We start from the raw sequence: 25,608 nt of genomic DNA, 5'->3' as shown, positions 1-25,608 counted from the left end.
ATGATGCAACACATTTTGAGGGAATTAATTTATGGTTGTATTTTAAGAACATTAATTCTAACCCTCTTTTCCCTATAGGCTAGCACCAAGTTTTCTGTTTCTTTCTCAGTAGAGTAGAGTGAATTGCTTCAGAAATTCTTGTCCATACACTACAGGTGCAACAAAGAGATTTTGAATGCATTAAAATATTACTTAAATAACAATAATTATAGTAATAATAATAATAATAATAGACATGTAATAGTTCTTTTCATCACATCACTTTGGAGATGAATGCTGCAGTGAATATACAAGAGTTAAATCACCCACTGAAGAATCGGAGCGACCCAGCATTGAGCAATGCCTCCTCCTTCAGCTCTCTGACTGTAATCTGCACCGTGGAAGTGACATCAGGCCAACTCCTATCGGCCACTCGCACCTGTAGATTGTATTTCCCAGCCTGGGTGCCACTTTTTATGCTTAGCTGACCAGAGTTTTGGTTCAGGATAAACTGCCTGTGTGAGAGAGAGAGAGAGAGAGAGAGAGAGAGAAAAAGAGAAAGATAGAGTTAGGATGTGTTTATACTGGCAGTGCAGTAGTGCTAAAACAAGCAACAGCTAATCAAACAAAGTAGACATTTTGAATTGCCTTTTAGCATCTTTGACTAGACATAATAATAAAAACCATGGAGTAAGTTAAAAGGCTTCATGTTCCCATGCTTCCATCACACCATTTAATTCGTCAGCCCTCATGCAAGGCCACCATCTAGACTGCTGACATTATAAAATGTCAGTTCTTAGCCTTTTAGTTCCTGTCCCTTATTTTCATTTTCCTATAGACAGGAGTTACTGAGACACTGGGTCATAGTGATGTCCTTTTGTATAGCCCAGCACTTTAGCAAAACACAGTCACTGTCAGCCAGGACAGGCTAAGCAGAGTCCTGACTAAGATTAGAGAAGGTCACCGTGGTAATATGACAAATATGTCACTGCTGTACCTCATACGCTAAAGCCTTTTGGCTGGATACATCCAGAGCAGGGGCATGCATTCTTTGCAATCCAGCCAGCAGGATCACCTGATGCCAACTTATGAAATGTTACTTAAATCTCAATAATAGCTGCAATAAAACCATATCCATCCCCAAGAATAAAACATATATCACTAGTTGTACACTATTCTATTCAATCTAAATGTATTTCTCTTTTGCTACTCACCATAGCTTCCCTTATAGCTTGGCTATTATGTAGACACCTTTGTATTGACTTCATAGGTTTTTTTTTTGTTTGTGAGAAGACATTCACAATTTATCTTACCAAAAAAACAAATGCCTTCTCACTAAAAGTTAAACGCCCTTCCTCTTTTGCTCAAACATGTAATGTGAAACAATTAAGTATTAGTGTTTGGTGCCAGAAAACAGGTTTGCCTTTTACAAATGCTGCGGACTAAGTGCAGCAAAAACACTTACATCATTATGTTTGAGCAATCAACACTTCAAACCTGCAGAAGCACTGTTAGTGTTGGCTCAGTATCTGTGATAAAAAATCTGTTAAAATAACACTGATAATTTTTTTAGTTCAAATTGCCTTCTGTTACTGGCTGCCTGCCAAAGTTCACACCAGCATAATAAACTGCATATCAAAACTCTGGTGTAGGCTACATGTTAGCATAGAGGGTGAACTGTTTAGTATGTGCGTATTTGGAACACATACTTTAAATCCTCCCGCTTGAAAATGCTGTTTTGTCATGTCACTAGAGCAAACGGCAAATGAAGCCTGAATTTGTTTAATAAGGCATAATGGTATTATGTCCCTTCATGTATACTGGCATTGCACTATTATACTTAACAATTAGGCTATTATGCTTCTCTGAAATAATATGAAACAACTGGAACCAGATGCAATCAAACACATAAATGCCTAATAATTGTACTCAACATTAACGCACAATCTATAACAATATGTATAACACATACACAAAATTTCTAATGTTGCTCAATAGGCAGTGGAAATCTACCTTTAATATCACCCTACTGACATAGACAATAAGATGCATGAAGTATTTAGCTGTGTTCATAATCCTGGACAGACACACCAAGGTCGCAAAACTTACACTGGCTGGCGTTCAAATTAGAATTTAAAAGCTGCAATCATGTTCACATAACAGCAATTGAGTTCCACGTGGCTAGTGACCTCCGGCTCCTGTGCCAAATGAGGTAATTACCCATCAAGTAAGCAAATGAAAAACTGCCAAGGTTGAAGTGATGCTGTGTGCCAAACGTCATGCTACACAGTCCTGTGATAAACTGCTAAATTATCCATGTGTTACTTATTCTAATTAACTTTCCAAAAACACCTCAAGGAGGCTAATTTTAGAGAAAACTGTAGTTGGAGAGACAGGCCTCATCTCAACAGACTACATGTGACAATTGATATTTGCATGAATATTGATGCATACTTTCCCTTAGTTTTGAGAAGTGTCATGTCTGTCACAACTCAGTGTGAGCCCATCACTATTTCATGGGCTGCTTATTATAGTTAGAGTCTGTCATACATCAATCTCCTAATCAACTGCAACACAAGAATCTTTGTCTTCAGCAAACATTTTGAATGCTATTTTGATTAACTATTAATAGCATCCAATATAATATAATGTGATATTCTCCACATTGTTTCCCTCTGCTCTCTTTGCATTACTTTGAGTCTCAACTACCAGTATCAAAAGTCAGTAAAGGATCAAAATACCTAGGGGGTCTGTCTTCAAATTTGTAAACCTTTTCACTCCAATCGTCAATGTCAGGGGACGGAACTTGTCCAAGTACAGTGGTTGGAAGTGTCCCTGCAAAAAAGCAAAATACATAATTATAGAAAAATCACCTCACACAGATCACAATACCTTAGGCCATATGCATTTGTGCTTCTGTCTGTGTATGAGGAAGAAGAGTAGAAAGTCTCGCTGCCTTTTTTTGTGAGTGAAAAAACCCTACTTATTTTACTGCCAGATATGGACTTGTTTAATCTGCATGGGTGAGGGCTAATGCGATTAGTAACAATTTATCCAAATGGCAAAACAGTGAACCGCAATCCTGTTAGGCATTAAATCAACAGCTTTTAAAATGGCTCATGTTTATATACTTATTAAACCTGAGACTTAAGTAAATTATTTGCTTTATGCCATGCTAAATAGCTAGTTTTAGTTTAAAAGAAAAACTTAAAAAATACATAAAACCAAACCATATTCCCCACTAGGGTTTGTGACAGGCTAACAAATGAAGTTAAATTCTAAATAAATGTTGTAGAAGTTGGCAAGATAATCGATCAAGAGTTCACAAAAAGGTACCTTCATAATTGTAGACTATAAACTCAGAGTGTCCAGGTGCATGAGGGTGATCGTTCTTATCCCCAATTATGACAGTCAATGTACAGGTGGAGCTCATTGGAGGAGAGCCACTGTCAGTCATCAGAATTGGAAGTAGGTACTCTTTCTGTTGTTCCCTATCAAAGGTGCGTAGGGCTGTTATAATGGCACTGCCATTCCGCAGATCAGTCAGGTTAAAGTTTGTGGCATCTGAGGTGATCATCAGCAGGCGAATGGAAAAAGGCCCTGCATTTAGTGAGCTATCTTTGTCTATGGCATGGAGCAGAATGGAAGTATCATTCATGTGGACAAGCTGTGGTGCAATAGTGTTCTCCCATACAATGGGGCGATATGGCACCTCAAATTCAGGACCGTTATCATTAACATCCTGTACAGCCACTAGAACAATAGCAGAACCAGTGAGACGAGGATTGCCCATGTCTGTAGCTAGGATTATCAGCCTGTGTTGTGATACCTTTTCTCGGTCCAAGGAGTCTGCAACCACGACCCACCCACTCTTATCCACTAGAAATTGCTGAAAAGGGTCAGACTCTGGGACAATGCTATACGAGAACTTTCCATTCTGTCCTGAATCCAGGTCCAGAGCAGTCACTTGGGCCACAATAGTGCCTAATGGAACATCCTCAAACATAGACCCTGCATCATAGAATTGGGGAAAGAACACAGGTGCATGATCATTTGAGTCCTCCACATGGATGACACAATATGCCAAGCTATAGAAGTCTGCATCCTCTACTTTGACAGTGAGATTGAAGGTGCGCTCATGGGGCTTTTCAAAATCAATCTTCTTTTTCAGCCGCACCACGCCCTGTCGATTCCCCTTGTCTGTCTCAATAAAGAACTTGCGGTCATCATCTCCACCTATGATACTGAATGTCATCACCGAGTTCTCTCCCTCATCCCCATCAGTAGCAGCCACTGTCAGAACTTCACTGTTGATATCCAGGTCCTCTGCCATGGTGGCCATGTAGACTCTCTGTGTGAACACTGGAGGATGATCATTCACATCTGAAACTACAATTGTAGCTGTTCCAGTCCCAGAGAGGCCTCCTCCATCCCTTGCTTCCACAACTACCAAGTAATGGTCCTCCACCTCCCTGTCCAAAGATCTCAGCACTGTATATATTGTGCCAGTAGCTGGATTGATCGAGAACAAGTTGAGATTGATCTCATTACGGACATTCTGAACGATTCTGTAGGTTAGAACAGCATTCTTGCTGGTTTTAGGGTCATCCAGATCGGTGGCCTGCATATCCATGATAGAAGTGTCAGCTGGGGAGTTCTCAGGCACATGGCCCACATAGCATCCCTCTGTGGCACATAAGAATTGGGGAGCATTGTCATTTATGTCACGCACCTCCACCAACACGTCAGCAAATCCAGTTAGCCCATCACCGTTTTCATCAGTGGCCAACACTAGAAATCGCCAGGCTGAACGCTCTTCTCGATCAAGCCGCTTTTGAGCATAAATCCTTCCAGTTAGTTCCTCTATAGTGAATTCACTCCCAGCACCCTGCCCATGTAATGAGTATCGAACTGCACTCTGGTCTGCCTCCTGGTCTGGATCTGTAGCTGAAACCTGGACAATGACCAACAATTAGTAGCTATAAATATATCCCAGTGACATCTTTAAATATCAAAGGCAATGATTAATACACACTGCAAACAATAACAAAAACGTTTCATAATCTTACATCAGGTATGTTTACATAAAGTTACAGATCAGGTATGCCAAAAAAATTAAACAACAAGCTTTTTAAGAAACTTCAATATAAAACTATGAGCAGTTTACTATAAAGTCCACATCCAGTCACAGACTACAGATGACCAGATTGTTAATAAGATGCCTACTGAAACCTGTGTTTGGATTTAAATCATCAGCCCCCACATACCTCCAGTACAGGTACAGGCAGCTCGATCAGCTCCTCTGTCACACTAGTATGGTACTCGGTCTGGCCAAAAATAGGTGCTTCATCATTTTGGTTGATGATGTTGATGACCACTACAGTTTGGTTCTCCCACTTTCCATCTGATGCCACCAACCGTAGATGGTAACGTTGCACTCGCTCGTAGTCCAGCCGCTGAGCAATGAAGATGGTGCCAATCTCAGGCTCAACATCAAAGGTGCCCATAGTGTTTCCAGAAGTAATCTGGTAGCGCAGCTTTGCATTGGCACCTGTTAGAAATGTGGAATGTGTCAGAACATTTGCTATCAGCTGGTGTCTATGTAACTGTAATTCAAGTCACAAAGGACTTGAATCTAGGTCAGGTTATCTAGTATTATTTTAGAATAATTGCACATAATGACTTTTTATTTTCCAGAAAGTGGAAATGCTTCCTTAGGTAGTGTGAACAAGCTGCTTCAGTGTTCCTTCCAATTAACATTACTAAGATACATGAGCGAACAGAAAATGTAAGTTTTTAAAGCCACCAAAAAATAATCAAAAGGAAAAAGATAAGATGAGTCTATTATGCTTTCACTGCACTTTGTTGTAGCTTTAATTAAAGCTGTATCCTATGTGATGAAAAGGTGATGTGATGTAAGTCTGCATATTTAGGAGTAAAGCTTAGAGAAATTCTTTAGATCTCTAGAAAGGAATTTTATTTTAAGCAACCATAAAAAAGCCAGAACACACACTTTCCCTTCAATTTAATAACATTTTTCTTGTGACCCTTTTGCACAAGTCATAGCCATGTATGCAAACAAGCTTCGTTCTGCTATTAATTTCTTTGGCTGCTGCCAAGCATCAGAGGTACATCAGAAGTCCATAAGCCTTTCATCCCCTTTTCTTTTCTTCTCCATCTCATCATTAATCCCACACAGTTGATGCCACATAATCACAGGCTATGCTATTCATTTATCTTATAGCAAGATACAGCAACCCAACTATTTGGCTATATTGATCTGATCATTTTTTTGACACTTAAATGGGAATGCAATCTAGTAAAGAAAACTGGCCTTAGGAAAGACTTTCATTAGACTTGCATGACAAGATGTATACAGTATATACAGAAGAAACTGCAGATGCAGATGTTAAGAAAACAGACAAACAAAAAAGGTTTTATCCTGTGTTAGAACAGCCACCCACTCTGCCCTGCCTGCACTCCATACAGAAAAAGGAAAACAACTTTTACTCTGTTTCTGTTTACCAGCCTGGATCAGATTTTATGAGACAAACACCATCTGTGTGTGATGAGAATGTGTGAGAATTTCATTAAGTTGTGCTGTACTCATCCTGGCCCCAGACATCAGGATTGTGGAGCATAATGTATCCCGGCACTTGCTGAAGGCAACTCGGGTGCTTTGGCCCAAAGCAGTTTCTTTAATGGCCAGCTGCTTCATACGGTGTATCTCCCTGAAGCATTATGGGCTACACAGATCTACACACTGCCAACCTGCACAATATGTAAGAATGCAAAACTAGGATAAAAATTAAATTTACCCAGTGTACTCTCACCTCAGAAAAATAACAATACTCATGAGCTTAAAGAATATCTTCAAAAAAATAATGATTTAATAAATAATCTTTGTGTATCATGCATTGTTGCATTATTGTATTTGTTCTGATATATACCTTTTTATCCTAGTGAGTGTAAAATGAATTGGGTGCCTTTTAAAGAGTGGCATTGGACTGTGATTTGTATTCCTGTTCACGGGAAGCCTGAGATATTAGCTGTCTAAAGGAATTGCGCTGTCCATTCGGGCATGGCAAGCTATCTTGACACCTTCACCTCTACGCAATGGCTACTGTCTCAACCGTAATGAGATTTTAGCCACATTCTCTCTCCCCCTAGGCTCCACACTGCCTCTTCTTTTGCTGATGGTGGCTACATGCCATACCATATTTGTCAAACATGTGTACCATATTTAACAGGTGAAGCTCTGTCACGACAACCGGAGCCCTCACAGCCCTGCATGTGTGTTTATGATGAAAGATGAGCATGGGTCACCTTCTGTGCAAATTATAATTGGAAACATCAAGTGCATTAATCTGTTTGTGAACCATCAATGAACAGAAGTGAGGTGACATGGAGGCAGTAAAACAGACAGATTGGCATACTATGGTGGACAGAACAATGACCTGCCTAAACTTGTCTCATATAGATGGACAGGGGCAATGCTGTGTGTGTCAGTGCTATATCTCAAAGCTTGCTGGTTATTTAGTGTAGATCGTTGCACATAGACTAATTAAGGATTATGTGAATGTATGCAAAACAAAATTGACATTGGTATTTATGAACTGAACTTTATCGCTCTGAGACATCTCATTATAGTCAAAATTTGTTTTTTTAGAATACATATTTAAATCATTATAAACAGCCAAGATTTATTTTAGATGGGTCAAGTATTGCTTCCCAGAAAGACATCTTTATCTAACAAACAACGGTCAAATGATTCCTTCTGCACACAATCCTATCAACTTTATGTAGGCACATTTCCCTCTAGGTGCCTGTAGGTGACATACAAAATGTTTTCTCTAGAAACAACGACACACACACACAAGACCAAAACAAGCAGGAGAAAGATTTGATCAGAGGAAAGGCAAGCTCTACAGTGAGGCCAAGAGTGACTGATAAGAAATATTCCCGAAGACATGCCTGATCAGCATGCCAATAGATTAATAGGATTGTCTTATGTTTTATGGATTATCTCCTGCTAATACAGATAATCTGCCTTCCTGGACATCTGTGCCAAGAGTGTTGTTACATGGTTGAATTTATTATTTTCATAGCCTTTATATTAAATCCACATGTTCTTGTCAGCAAAAGAATAAATTACCTACAAGTTCTTAATTGATGTAGTCTTTCATTAAAGTTTAGTTTAAATAACTACAGATATTACACAAAACTGGATGTAGATTAAACTCCAGAAAGGGCAAGCCAGAGGAGATAGTCACAAAGTAAAATATAATAATGAGAATGATCCAATTGGAAAAGGGAGTCTGGAATAACCACAGCAAAGTATGCATGATTATAGTGACAGGTACAAGTCAGCAGTATCCACTGAAGCATGGGTTATCCATAACAGTTTTCTGGAAGTGCCAATCTTTAGGGTAACCATATGGAACCATCCACAGAAGCAGAAGATAAATCACAAGCACAGAAAGCTTTAAGTAGAAGCTGAGTTAGAGTACTCCTTGGGTGCAGCTACAGACTTACCAAAGCACTGTTCTGTGTCATGGCAAATGTGGAACCTGTCTACATTATACAGGATATTATGTTTAGAAATTTTTTTTCAATGTGCTTGGTAAAGGTGAATCTTGGCAAAGAATCATAAAATGTGCTTTCTCTGGCTCTCAGGATCCTTCCCACAATGGGTTTACCTGTCATTACTGCAGTCTATTTTATTTATTTCTTTCTTTTGTAAAACAGCTTGAGACAAACAAAAGAAAAGGAGCCAACATCAAATAGCTACCTCAGGGGCCCAAATGTGTCACTCCCACAATCACCACAGAGATTTGCTAACAAGCTCAGTGGGGAAAAAATGCATTTTCCACCTAGGTTTACCTCACACTATGATTATTTTTCCAGCCTCCAGCTGTCAAAAATAACATTACTGATTCATGCGGTATGAGAAATCCACATTAAAAATCAGACAGGTGACAGTATCCGTAAATAAGCTGTGTTCTGTAGGGAGGGCCTGGAGCTATCTCAGCTCAACACTAGCATATATTGCAGGTGCAAACTGCTCTACCACGTAAAGTTATGGAACAGGTATGAGTTTTACTGGTGTTTTGACGCTGTGACAGCAATCAAAGGTCTTACCCTCATCTTCGTCATTAGCAGTGACGGTAATGACTACATAGCCTACTTCCTTGTCCTCCTCCACACTGATTTCGTAGACTGTCTGGGAGAAGGCTGGGGCGTTGTCATTTACATCCGTGACAAAAATCCTGACATAGGCTGTGTCTGTGGAGACGGAAAATGTACCACAGCAATTAATGTCAGTGTGTATTAATAAGGATTGTGGAATAAGGATTATGGAGTAGTGTATATATAGTAGAGTTTTATGCTACATAATCTTATTTGATTACTGTTATAGATAGATAATCTTGATAGTGACATCACTTCTTCTGAACACTGTAGTAATAGTAATAGATAAAGCTGGTTACTCAGGAATGCTCTATTGTTGCTGCTGTACATTGTAATGCGGTTGAATAATGAATAATGACTGAATAAGCACACCTGTGTTTGGTTGTCCCTGCTGTCCGGGCCGGGCCGACTCTGAGCTGTCCTGCGATTGTACCTCGATCAGGTAAGAACTTTTCTGTTCACGGTCAAAGGTGGCTCGTGTGTGGATGATGCCTGTGTATGGGTTAATGCTAAAGAACTGAGAGTCTCCACTCTGGTCCTTTAGTATAATGTAATTGACCTAGAAAAGAAGATTAAATTTATGTCGTCACAAAAACAAGCAAAACTAGAGAAATATTTGTAATATACCAACACATCAAATACTTTTCTGACTTGCATCGTAAAATGGTAAAGCATTTAGAACTATTTCTCAGAGACATTCAAACATTTTTTGTGTCTGTCACATGGGCAGCGATGCATGTTGTAAATTCTTTCCTAATTTTATATATATTTATTTTGTTTCCGCTACAGAAGCAGACCATTTTTACATTATTTTGTGTGGGGCAGGAACACATTAATAGTGACATGCTCCTATCAAGTGATCTTTTTTAATCGGTCCCCATATAAGGCAATTGAGAGTTGATTCAAATTAATTAACAATTTTGTTTTAAGATAAAAGAACAGAAAGATACCTGACCATTTCCCTCTAAAATATATTATTTATGAAACATTTCTGCCTTTTTTGCTATTTGTACTCTTGTGGACAAACTCTAGAGACTGTTTTGCATGAAAATCCCAGGAGAGCAGAAAATATTGGCACCAACAATCATAGCATGATCAAAGAGATTACATTTTCCCCTAGCCTGATGATTGATATGAACATTAGCTGAAGCTCTTGACCTCTTTCTGTTTGATTTTATGCATTGCACTGCTGCCACATGGCTGATTGGATAATTGAATGAGCAGGTGTACAGCTGTTCCAAAGCAGCCAGTCATTGTAAATGGTTGGACTCTGCCCCACCTTGCCATATGGACAAGCTGCCACTGCCCCGGTACTCAAATTTAAAAATCTCTTTAGTGCATCCCAGTGTGGCAGGCATTAATGTGGTAATGTGGTAGGCTACGTTACACATACATACAACTATTTCATTAATTCATTACTCTTAACTTAGTAGCATTAAATCTGTCTAGAGTTAGGGTTTAGCATTAAACCTAGATTGTGATATTCTATTGAGTTTTGAGGGAAAAAAATGCATTCGTGAATTTAAACTAGTCTTTAGGTAATTAATTTTTTTAAGTAAATGAAATTAGTTCTAAACATTGACATAATAAGAATTCATTTAGAACATAAGATGCATATATATTCTGAATATGCACTGCTCATAATGCTGTTCTATTCAATCTTTGCCTGAAAAGCCTTGGCAGGAAGTTTAAGCTATAGCTCTTGGTGGGATGAGGTCATTGTGTCCTCAGCATGCAGGAAAGCAAAACCATTTGCCAAGCGTGAGACCATGAATTCAAATTCCCAACTCTGCTCTGAATTATGCTACAGGTTGATCTGTCATGATTTAACAAATGAAAATAATGCTCTCAAAGATGTCTCAGCATCAAAGTGATGTACTGTTTGCAGAGCGGGAATTTGCTCAGTGGGAGCTTACCATGCCGTGAAGACCAGAGTCCAGGTCAGAGGCTGAAACTTGGGCCACTGAAGTGCCAATCTCAGCCCCTTCAGGTACTGTGGCTTCATACGTGCTCGACATGAAAAATGGAACATTGTCATTCACATCTGGGTGATGGACAGGACATGGAGAAATAGAGAGAGAATGAAAGAGAAAGATAAAAAAAAAAACAACAGAAAAAAAGCACAATCTTTTATGGCTGTAGAAAGCACACACATAATACACTGGCTACAACAGATTTTATTATGATAATGTGCAACATGAATAAAGTCCCCATATTTGTACTGATTGGTGCTTTCCACATGAGGGTGGCAACTGAGATGTCGGCTGCTAGGTTCACAGCAGGCTGGGGTTGTGTGTGGTGAGTGGCTGTAAGAGGAGATTGGCTCTTCCCTGCCGTGTGCTGATTACAACGTCTCTCAAATGAGCTTTCTGAGGGCTTTTGTCTTCCTTTCATTCCATTTCAATCTCCATTTCCCCCCTAATTAATGCTGATGTGGTCTCAAGTGTTGTTCTTCTCTGCTCTAGATGCTTACTGCTTTTTTATTGTCCCATCCTCAAAAGTACACACACTATCCAACCATTGTTATTTATACTAATAATCATTATACTGTATATTATACTAATTATTAATACAGCTAATTATAAGTATGCATACACCTTAATCTAATCTTAAACTTAACCTTAGTAACCAAAAAGTTGAATGTTTTAAGAAGCAAGTTTTCCTTGGCTGGGTGTAAATCTTTTGCCTACCAAGATATAAAAGCATGTCCCATGGCATTAAAATGTATAATACACTAACGGTTAACAGTTAGTTGTAGTAGTTGTGTAGTTGTAATATCTCTATAAGTGTATTAAGTTAGTTCTTACCTGTGATGTTGACATAGACAGTAGTGAAAGAGGCGAGTGGGACTGCTGCAACATTCTGCACACGGACACGAAGGGTGAAGAAGCGAGTGGTCTCATAGTCCAGCGGCTCAGCGACAAGAATGGAGGCCGAACTGTCCTTTCGATTCGGTTTGATGTAGAAACGGACAGGCATGTTGGTCTCAGGAACCTGTCCCTCCTCCAGGTTATAGGTCACTCGGGGATCACCAAGAGGAGAGGTTGCTTTTATGGTCTATGTGTAAAAGAATAAAACAGAGGGTCGCTGTTTTTATTCCATCCACAAGTGCAGGTAGGAAGTATTTAAATACCTGGCAAGCCATCTTATTTATCTATCTATCTATCTATCTATCTATCTATCTATCTATCTATCTATCTATCTATCTATCTATCTATCTATCTATCATCTATCTATCTATGTGGCTGGAAATAAATCTATGTGTGTGGTTTCTGTGGAACAGAATGAGTGACAGTATGAGCTAATTAAGTAAAATCTGCTTGGATGTGCTATAATTGTTCAGAGAGGTGAAACATTTTTTTGGTTTATTTTCAAGATGTATTAATGACAAAGCATTGGTGCTGACTAAAAAAAGGCACTTTTGCTTAAGTTCATGGATGATAATTAGCATTACACGTAAAAGGTCATTATAAATCAGCAGAAATGTCAGTTATAGCACTGCTGACTCCAGCACCTGAATTCATTAGGCACAGTTTACCTGTAATCCATCTTATTTCCTATTGAATTCATATTGACATTTATGGAGTAACTTCCTACTGAATGAGTCTCTGGACTCATTCTTGGTCGAGTTTCATCTCCATTTCTCCTTATTACATCACTCTAGGCTAAAGCACAATGAAACAAGCATATCCACAAGCATAATAGGGGGACAGTCACCAGTTTAAGATGCAGCTAGGTTCACAGATTTGCAAGAAGAAAAAACATTTTACAGACAAGATATTATGACTTCAATGCCTTTATAGGCTTAGGTGAAAGTAAACAGTGCAAAGGTTTTAAAACAGCTTACATCCTCAGCTTCATATGTAATCATTTTGTATAATATTGTAGGGTATGGATATGCCTTTGAGGGCCTTCAACATCGTGACTCAAGGAAATACCTAATCCCTCCAAATCAATATTTAACATTCAAGGCCTCAAGTAACTGGAGAATGTTGTTCTGGCAGAAAAGAGAAATAACACACTTTAAACATTTCATAATCATGAAAAGAGGTGAAGAAATCCACTTAAAGTGTTGAAAGCATGATACCAAATTTGGTTTGGGAAAATGCAATCAAAAGCTACAGCTGCAACCTGTCTGTAGAGGAACTGTGAGCTGTCTAGCGTAAAGGCAAAAAAATATTTAACCCCAAACTTCTATCAAACAACTGACATTGCAAAGTAAACACATTCCAGTACAATGTAGATGATGGTCCCGGCAACGCCAACACAAGCCCAAATAAATGGAAAACCAATTTCCAAACCATTTATGGAAATCCTGCAACATGATAAATGAGTAATGTGGAAAAGACTGTTAGAAACCAAGACAAGTGAATATGAATAGAGTAAAAGAGAAATATGAGCAAGCAAAGTGTTCAGAGTAGTCAGAGCTCAAGTGTTCAGGCGGGCATGACATCCTCCATAGCCAAGGTTCTGACTGACTTTGGCAAGGACATGTTCTCAGCTGAGACACATTGAACATGAACCTTAAAAGCTCTGTGGCTTGTGCTTTCTGCTTTCATGGCTCTGACATCCAGGATGTTCGCACTCCAGGCTGACCTACTCACTCATCTTTCCTGTCGTAGTCAGTTTGACAAGAGCCTGCTCCCTCAAGACACATCAACTGCTCCTGAACTGACTACAAACTAGAAATGTTAAGCATCGGAAAGAGTGAAACTAACCAAGACCACTACACCTTTTATAAATAAAGAGTAGGTGCCAATAAAGTATGAATACAACAGAATACAAATCTATTATTTTGATTGAACATATAATGATTTTGAAATGTTTACAAATATAGACTCATCGTCCACTTTATAGGAACACCTGTATACCTGCACATTTATGCAGTTATCTAATCAGCCAATGAAGTGACAGCAATGAAAGTGCAAAAAAGCATGAAAAAGTGTAATCTTGAGTCACAAGGGGAATCCAGTGTAATCTTCTGCTGTTGTGATCCATCTGCTTCATGTGTCAAAGTTTTGTGGATACTGAAATGTTTTTCTGTTCACTATGATTTTAAACTGTGTATATTTGAGGTACTATATACTTCTGGGCAGCTTGAACCAATCTGGCTAGATTCCTCTAACCTGTATTTTCAGCAATTTGCACCATTCTATTAAGTGGAATCAAAAAGAATTGAGACTAGCTCTGTTTACAAAGTTCTTCCTGATCTCTTTTCATCTTCCAGTATTGTTCTTGAAGCATGTGTGTAACTCAAAATACCTTATCAAACTCATTGCAGCATCTTATATGTAAAATGTAAGTCATGTCCAACGTCTCTGTGGCAGATTTGCCCAGTTTCAAGCAGAATTTCACATTTGCTCTTTGTTCCAACTTCCTGTCCATAATGAAATCGACAGGCGTGGTAACACACGTAATCAGAATAAGACCACTTAGCACCAATTTTTTGATAACGCCTCATTTGTAGACTCTATTGTGTGTGAAATTCCTAGGAGTTTAGCATTTTGTTATGATCGTTAACTGAAGTACTTGTCCTTACATCACAAGTCTTTTCCCTACTTCTCTTTACTGATGCACCCACCTAAGTAAACAAGCAAACAAACATTTTTTAAGCCAAGACATTCACTCAAGTATGACTTTTATGTAAGTTCTGGAATTGCAAACTTGGCTGACCTGTGACTCCATACCTGATTAATCTCCCCTCCTGAGTTTATTAGTGAGTGGCACTGGGGATTGATGAGAATGATATCCCCATTATGGCCTTCGTGTACAAGAACAAGGCCCCTTAATTATTTCCTCAAGGTTGCAATTAGTGCATTTGAAAATGTTCTAATTGTCATTCCTTGGGATGAGTCAGCAATGAGCTGACAGATATTTAAATTTTTAATTAAGGAAAGAGATACACAGATTTATGGAGAGACATAAGAGCACTTGGTGAACAACAAGGCAGCTTGGTGTACCTAATAAATGCATTATACTGTTTAACGAGCTTAATTTGTATTTAGAGTTCTAAGGATAAATTACCATGAAGGCTCCCAATGCACCAAACAGATTTGAACAGTCAGTTGCACTAGTTTCTCAACACTTGGGAGTAAACCGTGCACTTGGAGAAAGAGAGGGATAAACTGGAGTGGGAGAAAATGTCTGTAATTGTTCTGAAGTGCTTTGTTGTTCAAGTCATATTACTGGGAACGTAACTATGTGAATATGAGGGTTTAGTGAGAAGAGCTGATCAGTGGTCAGGAAATAAGTTTTCTAATTTCCTAATTTTCAAAGTTAATTTTCTAATTATTGCAAATACCAAAAGTATCTATGAAAACTGAATTCTCTTCTCATGGTGAACTAATGTCTGTAAATTTCTTGTCTAATCTTGATCCTTTCAACCATGGCTATCAAATTAAAAGAAATGTAATCTGCAGAAGCCACTAAAAGCAAGAAGAGCATTAGAAAAAGCCTTGAGAATGCACAGAGCTGTTCTGCTGTAGTAGTTCAAGTACAATGATTGGGTGAGTAGATAAGAGCTGAAACTGGAGAGTGGTGAAGATAGAGAAAAGAGAAAGTAAATACATTATGCCTGGAGAAGCTCAGGCACCACAGGTGACCCTTTGCTCTCATCTCTATTGAGAATGTGACACAGATGTCAACACACATTCAGTGTATTTGAGTCAACAGTAGCCACCACATGTGCACACTAATACAAACATACCTCAGGCACATATTATACATTAAAAGACAAATGCCCTTAAACACAAACACTGAAAGGAATGCAAAATTCCCTAATACAATTTTTTTTTACTTTTTTTAGTTAATAACAGTGGGCAAAACACCCCCAAAAGTACCCAAATTATGAAAAAACAAACATTGCTGGTATTAATCAAACTATGGGTTTAGAATCTATTTATCTTCAGTAAACACTTCATTTTGGTATGAGTTGAGTTTGAAGTAGGAGAAAACTGTAGGACACAGAACCTTTAAAACTCACACACACAGAGAGTAACATGAGCTTGTGTGCTGGCAAGTCTACCTGTTTATCTGTTTATCTGTTTACCTGTTTTCTTTTTTGGCACACAAAATCATTTTGTGGTACCCTTCATTTCAAAGACTTACAAAAGGTGACTGTGGCCATAGAGAAGCCATAATGCACAAAGCAAAAAAACAAAACAAAAATAAAAACAAAAACATGCAGTTCAATTCCAGCCAAACATGCTCGTCAAATAATGGACATCGGCATTCAGTTACTGACAGACCATAATTTACAGCTTACGTGTAATGCTAAACAATATCAACCCAACAAAAGTACATGATGTGTACTACATATACTATGTGGAATGGGGAATGCACATACACAAGATTTATGATGAACATCGGTTCAAGGGAAGTTAAAAAGTGTAAAAAAAATATAGGTTCCTCTAATGACCCCTCAATCACAAGTCAGAGGCTCGGCATTAACAGTAATTAGTAATTACATAGTGGTTCAGGGGATGGATAAGCTAATCAGAGACGTTGTACTGAGGCTCTTATATCGAATAGAGTTTGGTCATGAAAAAGTAGTTAATGCAGTCGGTGTGTATATGTGGGTGTTACCATATGGGAATATAATTAGAGAGATATTTCCATAAGTGTAATTATGTATGTCTGTAAATCTGACCAGAAATAAAACTCAGTGAGCACAACGTATACAGTATGAGTAAGAGCCTCATTGATATGGAGATCAAGCGTCCACAACTATGGCTTGGCACAGTGTAATTAACACATCAGATTAGTGATGCTAAATTTAAACAACAATCTACCTGGGTACTTGGTGGTGGAGGATGGTGGACAGTAGGGAAAGATCTTAAGAAAGAGTGAGACAGACAAAGAATGGGATGAGGGAGGGAGGAATATCAGTATTAAAATATGGAAAGTCTGATGCATGGATTAGGCAAGGAATCATTATCCGTGGTAAGAACACTCTCTAGGGCACTAGGAGATGAGAGTGCTGTCAGGAAATGAATATATTAATTAAATGTTCTTCCTTAGCAAGCTCCTGAGCATTAAAAGAATATGTTATGTCTTAATGTGCCTGCGCTGTGATCCTCTAACCTATTTACAACACTATTTGTTTCTATGTATAATCAGAAGGTTTAAAATGATAGCAGCTTTTGCTAAGTGATAGCAAACACTGAGCAGCAACACATTTGTATCTTAATTTGTAGGCCAATTTAACAAACTGTCCATGCAACTCTACTTTAGCTCTAACATTCCACCCAAGCAATTCTCATAGCCCTTGGCAACTTAAATAGCTGAACACTTCTACTTGTAAACAGTATTTTTTACAAACCGAGGTTAGAAATAAGCTGCTGTTGGGATGGGAATCCTTCTTCAGGCCATCATTACTGATAAAATGACTGGGCTGTTAAAGGTTGGGTGTATATGTGTGTGTGTGTGTGTGTGTGTGTGTGTGTGGTGGGGGGATTCTGATGACTGAAGTTTTTACTTTTTACAAAAAATAATCTCAAAAGCATGCTTTCTGGGATGTGTAGACAAAAAAAGTTTTTTTTGTGACTGCAGAGTGGATTGTAAATGTTGACAGCAGATAAAACACGCTGAAATTGCAAACATGACACAAGATGAGATATGACAAGGATTAGCTACAAACAAACCCACTAGTCCAACTGAGATATTTTACCCTGAAGGCCAGTGCGCACTTGCTGATAAAAATGACAGTTTTGTACTTATATCCACTTGCACACGAGCCTGAAATTTAAGGCAAGATTTCATTTTTTTCCTACTAAATGCTTAAAATATTAATTATTAAAATAAAGACATAATCACAAGATCTTGAAATATTATGAGTACATGCCATACTATATCTTCTTTTCTGAGCTTCAAAAATGGTTGAGCCCACAATGTTTTTTTTTTCTCTTCCTATACATTTTACGGCATCTGTTGTAATTCCAATCTCTCCTTGCTTTCATGATCTGCCACATTGATCCTGATGCTCTAATCCTGTTCTTTTCATTCTGCCTCTTCATCTTTGTATTATCTGATGATCCTGATGCTCATCTCCTGTAGCTGTAGATAATCCTACACTGAAAACCCAAAGACTTGCACTTGCCCCGAACAGTCTCAGTAGTACAGGTAGTTAACAGCTTTTTTTTTTTTTTTAGCCCCAAGTAAGTTTTGGCAGCAGGAATATAACACCTGGCACAGAGATGAGTTGATGGCTGTGAAGAACTCACCACTATCTTGGTGTCTCGGACAGTGTTCTCAGGGATGGTGACCCAGTACTCTTCCTGCTCCCACTGTGGTGGCTGGTTATGCATGTTGGTGATGATAACGGTAAGGTCCACTGAGCTGCTGAGGTTTCCTCCGTCTGCAGCAATGATTTGTTGACTGATCCGTGAGGTCTGATGAGTCAAGAAAAGAAAGGAGGTTAAGATTATAAAGTGAAATTACTTTATATGAAGCAAGATCCAGTCTCTTCAAAGATGGAGAACTGTTTTTTTAATTAAATCTGGAGAACATAGTGAGCATGCTATTTCCACTAACGCTAGATTACCTTTTTATTAGTGGTAGATTTTGGGGCTTTGATCAAATATTATAACAATGGCATAAAGAGAAAGAAAGAAAGAAAGATTTGTCAGCATTATTCATCGGACAATGGCAATGTACTGTAACTACAAAAGTACAGTGTATAGCGCACAGACTTATTCTCCATCTATATTTTACCTCTTGATTTGACTTTCAAAACTGAGGTCTTGTGGAACAAGGGAGGAGTACAATGTACTACACATTCCACATCGTTTCATTTAAATTACCGCTCGATTAATAATGGAGAAGCACTTCTGAAGTTGAGTCAGCAGTAAAAGTTCACTCAACACACTTTGAAAGACTGCTTCTTTTCAGGTCATGTAGCATGAAAATGTGTGTGTGAGAAAGAGTGAGACAGGGAGAGATGGAGAAAGAGACAGTGTAAGAGAGAAAGAGAGTAATAGAAGTTGTTTGTTGAAGGCAGGTAAACTAAATGTAGGTGACATCTTTTAACTCTCCAGCAATGATCCATTCTGACAAATAGGATATGGGAAGTTCAGCTAAGTTAATGGAAATAATGTCCCAGACCTACACATCCATAATGACCTGCACTGACATAAAAACTGTAGAAGGCAAGAAGAAGGTAGAAGACATTGGAAGGCGAAATTAGAGAGAAGGGGGTTTAATGCTTTTAACCTTTTGTCACCTTCCGAACAACTCCTCAAGCCCTGCTCAAATCTAGACAAGTTAAAAGCAAAAAGGTGTTGGATGTGAACTCCGCATTAATAATTCACTGAGTGTAATGCTTCACCTGAGGTACCCCCTCCCACCCAGAATCTGTCTTATTGTCGTCAGTGATTGGTATGTGTGTGGGTGTGTGAGAGCCGGGATTTGGGTCTCTTTAAAAGCTCTGCCGAATGGGGAGAAAATCCATGATCCACACTTCGGCTCCGACACTACACAATGCAACTAATTCATGATGGCTGCTGGTGCAGCTTGCCTGGCCAAATCTTGCTGTCAACATCATCTGAGTACAGCCTGTCTCCCTGTATGTTTGTGTGTTTGTTTGTGTGTGTGTGTGTGTGTGTGTGTGTGTTTGTCCACAGATCCTTCTTAATGTCAGACAGTGAAGCCTGAGGTTTTATATAACCTGCACAAGAATGACAGGGCTAGCCACTGCTAGGCTGAGAAACACACTGATATGACATTTCTGCACAAGCAAACCAACAAGAACACACTACATATACATGCGCACATACATACACATACACACACACACAAACATGTACTCAGACACACAGACACACATGCAAACATACATAGTAGAAACAAAGAAGGGAAATAAAAGAAAGTATAAAAAAAGAACACAGAGCTTAAACAGAAAAGCTGAGCAAATGAAGGACTGGAGGAAAAGCATTGCTCATAAATAAGCAGCATCCTGCACTGTCTAGTAGAAATTGGTGAAAAGTCAAAAACAGCTCCCTGTAAATGTATTTATGTATGAGAGAATGCAATAGTTTTTCCTCTACTGGCACATTTGTATATCTATATATACAGACATGGCTGAGGTATTCTTCTGGAATGTGTCATGTTTAATATGCAAATGCTGACAGAACAAACAAATACTGAAACGAGCAACAGCCTCTGTGCTGGATATCAAACAGAGAATATGTTGCTTTCTCAAGCTAAACAAGAACGTGATTCCTGCTTCATAAACTTATACTCAACAAGAATGGCTCATTATTTTTATCACCATTCTCCATATTTATTTTGTTTATTTTGATTTGAGAGTGTGATACATGCTGAACACTATAAGCTGTTGTGAAAGTCAGTCAAACATTTAAATTCTGACTACTTGTAAAGTAATATACCAACATATGAAATCAAATCACATCTAGGAAACTATTTCAGTGGGATTGTATGCTTTGGTACACAAATTGCACAACACACCTGTGAAATAGGGTGATTGACGTACACCCAACCCGTGCTGGGGTTGATGTGGAAGTAGGCAGGGGTCTGATGAGTTAAGGAGTATGTAATTGCTGCGTTGGTGCCTTGGTCATCATCGTGGGCCGCCGCTCTCAGAAAGCTGGTCCCCACAGGGGTGTCTTCTCTTAAGAAGTCTGGCACAGGAAGGGTTAATGTGAGCACAGGTGTCAGAGAAAAACACAACCACCACCATCTGTCTGAACGCCTACTGTTGTTGTACCCTTACTGCTAGTGCAAATGAATGCATTCCTGAGAAATGTTTTAGCCTCCATGTTAAATACTTCATGAGCCAGTTCCTAAAAGCCGGCATTTCTTTTAATATGATGAAAAGGAATACTGACATCAAACTTATCGAACACATATTAGAGCACATCATAAACAAACACCAGTCTATTAGAAGAACAGTGAAAAACAACTCTTCTCTTTGTTCCCACTCACTTTAAAAGATTCTTATACTGGATTAAAATGATGTCGTGTTGCTAATCAAACCCACCTTCTTCAAATTGTTTTAAAAAGTTCATATTTAGGTCTAATGGTGGTTTAAACATGTGTAAGGTCTCTGTAATGTGAGGTAAAATGCCTGGGTTGAGAGTTAATCAATATTCTCTATTCACTGAACTGCATCTAATAAAATACAGTCGGGAATTTTCTTCTGTTTTTCTGTTCTATAAACAACATAAAGTCTGCTAATATCATTCCTCCTTAGCATTATAAAGCAGCAAAACAGCTCTTAAATATGTAGTGGAAATTCTACAGTAAATCCACAGGCAAGCTTTGTGATTAAACCAACATCACAGGGATTTTCAACCAAGGCAGTAAGTGCAAATTGTGAGATACTACCTAGATAACAACAACTAGAACAGTGTGTGTTTGTGATAAGAGGGCACAGGCACAGTGAATGCTTTATCTTACACTGATAGCGGCTGTTTTCGAACTTGGGCTCGTTGTCATTTTGGTCACCGATGAGCACAGTGATCTGACAGATGCCAATGAGAGGCTCCTCACCCTGATCTGTGGCTGTGACAGACAGCGTGTATTCTCTCTGCCTCTCCCGGTCGAAACTCACCACTGTGCTGATAACCCCTGCACAGCACAACACACACACACACACACACACACACACACACACACACACACACACACACACACACACACACACACAAACACACACACACAGTCTGGAAATACATTCAAGCCACATCCTTTATTTTATAGATTGTTGGAAAAAATACAAGGTCTTCCCTTTAAAAGACTCAATAATTCATGCAATATGAAATGATGTAATTGATTAGTTATAATTTTTTTGTTGGTTTATCTGTAAGTTTTATAACATGTAACATATTTTGTAGTCTAGGGGAAGCAAAGTTCAAATAAATGTAATGTAAGTATACTAAGTCTGGTAGGTTGTTCACATAGAAAGACAGTTCTTCTTCCACATCGGAAAATGATCTAACTGTCAATGGTGTGGTATTATTTTTTCAGGGATCTGGCATTTTTTGCCCTTACATGACAGCGCATGTAGGACGTTTTGGTGACAAGGTGAGGGAGACGAGATTGAGATGGTCTGGACATGTGCAGAGGAGGGACATGGGGTATATCAGTAGGAGAATGCTGAGGATGGAGCCGCCAGGAAGGAGGAAAAGAGGAAGGCCAAGGAGGAGGTTTATGGATGTGGTGAGGGAAGACATGCAGGTAGTTGGTTTGAAAGAGGCAGATGTAGAGGACAGGGGTGGTATGGAGACGGATGATCCGCTGTGGCGACCCCTAATGGGAGAAGCCGAAAGAAGAAGAAGACATGGTGCCTGAACACTGACACAGAGCTCTACAGTTAAATTACACCAGCCTAGTAAAACACAATATTTCTTAGAGCAGATTGGCAGCTTTATATTACTATAATGCATGATAACATATGCCACATGTCCAGTGTATGTATTTATATGTTTTTCTCACACTGAGGACAAATAAGAAAGTTATGCATTTTATGTAATGACCAAACCTTTATGAAGCATTTTATATTTAGTTGCATTATTAGTTGCTAATTTTATTTATGACTCAGTTTTGTGTCAGCTACACAAATTATTTAGTGAGATATATTAAAATGTTTAGAAATGGCTTTTGGGTTAGTATTTCCATCATAAAATATTTAGATTTTAATATTTGTGACATGGCTATCAATTCTAATTGTTGGTTAGTATTAACCATTTTATTACCGTTGCGGCCAATGTGCCACATCGTTAGCCAAAGTCAAAATAAACCAACATAAAAGTTAAACAAGTTTATTTAACTTTTTAGACAATAATTAATGTCCCAGATAATACCAAAAGAGATCAAATGGGTTGACGGCTAGGGTACATCTTCCAATTATATTAACATTTATAACATTTGGCAGACACAATTATCTTGGCAGGCATTATTATCTCATTTACACAACTAAGTAGTTGAATGTTAAGGGTCTTGCTCATGGGCAGTTTGCATGCAGATTTGATCCAACAACCTTCCATTAAGAAGTCCAAATGCTGCGTTGCCACTTCCAAACCAACTATGGCAAAGCATTTCTGCATAAATTTAGCTTTTTCACTAAGGTAATGTCATGCTGGAAGAGAGTTGGGTCTCTTAGTTCCAGTGAAACTCTTAATGAGGATTATTTGGGAAAGCCCCACATTTAGGTCTCTTAATATCTTCTACATTTAATGAATAGTAGTTTGATTTCTATAGTTTGACAAAGCTTTACACTTTTAAGATATACCTGTGTCTGGGTCAATAGTGAACCCTGGTGAGGCTCCATCTCGCTGCATGATTCCGTACTTGACCTCTCCGTTGACCCCAGTGTCAGCATCGTGAGCATGAACACGCAGGACCACTGTTCCTGGTGGCTGGTTCTCCAGTACCAGAGCGTTTAAGCTGTAATTCTGGCACTGAGACAAGAGTGTAAGTGTTTACACCGGCCAAACAAAAGAGCTATTTAATGAAGACATATATGTTCTCAATTCTTCCCCTCTTTTTACTTTTATATTTGCCTTTCTCTACTTCTCCCACTCCACCTCATCCTCTTCACATTGTGCTTTCATGACCCAGTCTACTATACAACACTCATTTGGGAGGCTGTGTCAGTGCGGAGCAATTAATCGACTAACTGGATCAATATCAGGGCTAAAACACTGAACTAGCCCCAGCCTCGTTCAGCAGTTTACATTGTCTTTTAACAAGCACGTAGAGAGACAAGCACACACACATATATATATATATATATATATATATATATATATATATATATATATATATATATATACACACACACACACACACACACACACACACACACACACACACACACACATACACACATACATACACTTTAGAGAAGGCACAAAGAGCTTAGTGGGGATTATGGGGTTTAGCTAGGGAAAACATTTTAAACTGATAGTCTGTAGCTGTAATCTATTGTGCAATTAGGAGCAGAGATAGCTCTTGACTGCAAAACAGCGGGGCTTTGGTGTGTACAATAGAAATAGAAACAGTGGGGCCACTTTTTCACAACGCAGGCAAATTTTCCACACTGTGACCTGGTTCGATTGCTCCACCTGCATGAGCAGCAGTGAGCAAATCCTGGTCAGGCGAACAGAGGCAGGCAGGCAGGCAGCGTGACTGGAGAAGGTCCAATTGTTGCCTCTTGGGCACACTTAGTGCCCCTCTTTCATATGCATCAACAGTGCCGGGGGCTAATTTCTTCCCTGAAATATTCATGAAGAGCAGCAAGAGAGCAGAAGCTTGGTCAGCTCTCTGCTGATCCTACTCTCCTGACACACTACAGAAAGTCTGCCCATTCAGCCGAGCACCACAAACCTAAGATCTCCTGCTGCCAGCTGTCTTTTCTCTCTCCTCATCTCTCCAGTGCCCAAATCCCCAAAAGCCAAATTTCATTGACTTGTACTCTTCCTATTTATCTTCTTTTCTCAACTTCTTCATCATTCTGACTCCTCTTTTCCACTCTTACTTGTGGACACACTAGATTGTAGGAGCTCATTCAATCATTCTACTGCTCCGGCTTTCTTCTCTCTTTTCTTTTTTGTACCTTCCCATCCATCACTGTGATCCTTTCCTATACTCTGCTCTGAGGGAATGAATATAGGTCAACGGAAAAAGGCTTTACAACAACATCAAAATGTAATGTTTCCAAATATACAACTGAGGTTTCTTTTTGTTTATATTATAATTGTTATTCTGAACCATTCTGCAATAATGGCATGACCTCATGTAATATTCATGCACAAAAATATTTTCTGTTCTTTACAGAAGCCTGTAAATTTTGTTCTCAGCTAAAAAAACAAAAAAAATTCCTTTTGAATTATTTCATATTAATTTATGAATAATAAGTGAGAGAAATATCTATGTATATGTATTTTACCTCCGCAAAGACGGGTTTGTTGTTGTTAATGTCATTAATGCCAATTATGACTTGTGCTGAGCTACTGAGGGGCAGCGGGCCACCAGCCGCATTGTCGTCAGTTGCCGTGACATTAAGTACATACTGAAGCCCTCGCAGTTTAGGAGGAGGACTGCGCCGCAGCCTGATGATGCCTGAAACATGCAATGCACAGAACATGTTATTACATGGTTAAAAAATAAAAAGCACTGCAATACTGATAAGGTGCTCCCTGTGAGGAAAATGGCTCTCACGAGCATTCATTACAGTCTAATGCAGACACTAGCTGGCTGCCGATAAGTTATTATAGTGAAAAGTATAAAGGTGAACACCAATAACCCACACAAACACAGTTGTTATCTGCACAACGAGGAGCTTTTGCTAGCAAATTGAATGTGTGGGGTCGTGACAGAAAGCAGTACAAAGAACATTTATTTTCCCTATAAAAGCCAGCAAGATATGAATAAAAAAAAAACTAAATAAGGAAGGGAAGAGGTCTCATTTATTACAGGTAC

At 38.8% G+C, this 25,608-nt stretch overlaps 1 protein-coding gene across 1 annotated transcript in view; it reads right to left on the bottom strand.

Annotated features, from left to right (window-relative positions):
- Positions 1–25,608, bottom strand: part of si:dkey-22o22.2 (neural-cadherin) — a 111,467-nt gene that overhangs the window by 14,818 nt on the left and 71,041 nt on the right. Inside the window, exons 8-20 of the mRNA XM_046847455.1 lie at positions 25,076–25,248; positions 23,417–23,585; positions 21,583–21,753; positions 20,632–20,804; positions 18,390–18,557; positions 11,976–12,225; positions 11,085–11,212; positions 9,541–9,727; positions 9,121–9,264; positions 5,247–5,530; positions 3,316–4,933; positions 2,721–2,814; positions 310–494 (exon numbers count right to left, since the gene is read on the bottom strand). Coding sequence (XP_046703411.1) covers positions 310–494; positions 2,721–2,814; positions 3,316–4,933; positions 5,247–5,530; positions 9,121–9,264; positions 9,541–9,727; positions 11,085–11,212; positions 11,976–12,225; positions 18,390–18,557; positions 20,632–20,804; positions 21,583–21,753; positions 23,417–23,585; positions 25,076–25,248 — 3,744 coding nt within the window. The remainder of the gene's footprint in view (positions 1–309; positions 495–2,720; positions 2,815–3,315; positions 4,934–5,246; positions 5,531–9,120; positions 9,265–9,540; positions 9,728–11,084; positions 11,213–11,975; positions 12,226–18,389; positions 18,558–20,631; positions 20,805–21,582; positions 21,754–23,416; positions 23,586–25,075; positions 25,249–25,608) is intronic.

This window comes from Silurus meridionalis, chromosome 4 (genome assembly GCF_014805685.1).
Source record: "Silurus meridionalis isolate SWU-2019-XX chromosome 4, ASM1480568v1, whole genome shotgun sequence".
In the NCBI taxonomy this organism is placed as follows: Eukaryota; Metazoa; Chordata; class Actinopteri; order Siluriformes; family Siluridae; genus Silurus; species Silurus meridionalis.
Note: the sequence above shows the minus strand (reverse complement) of the source record. Positions and strands in the feature narration are given on the sequence as shown.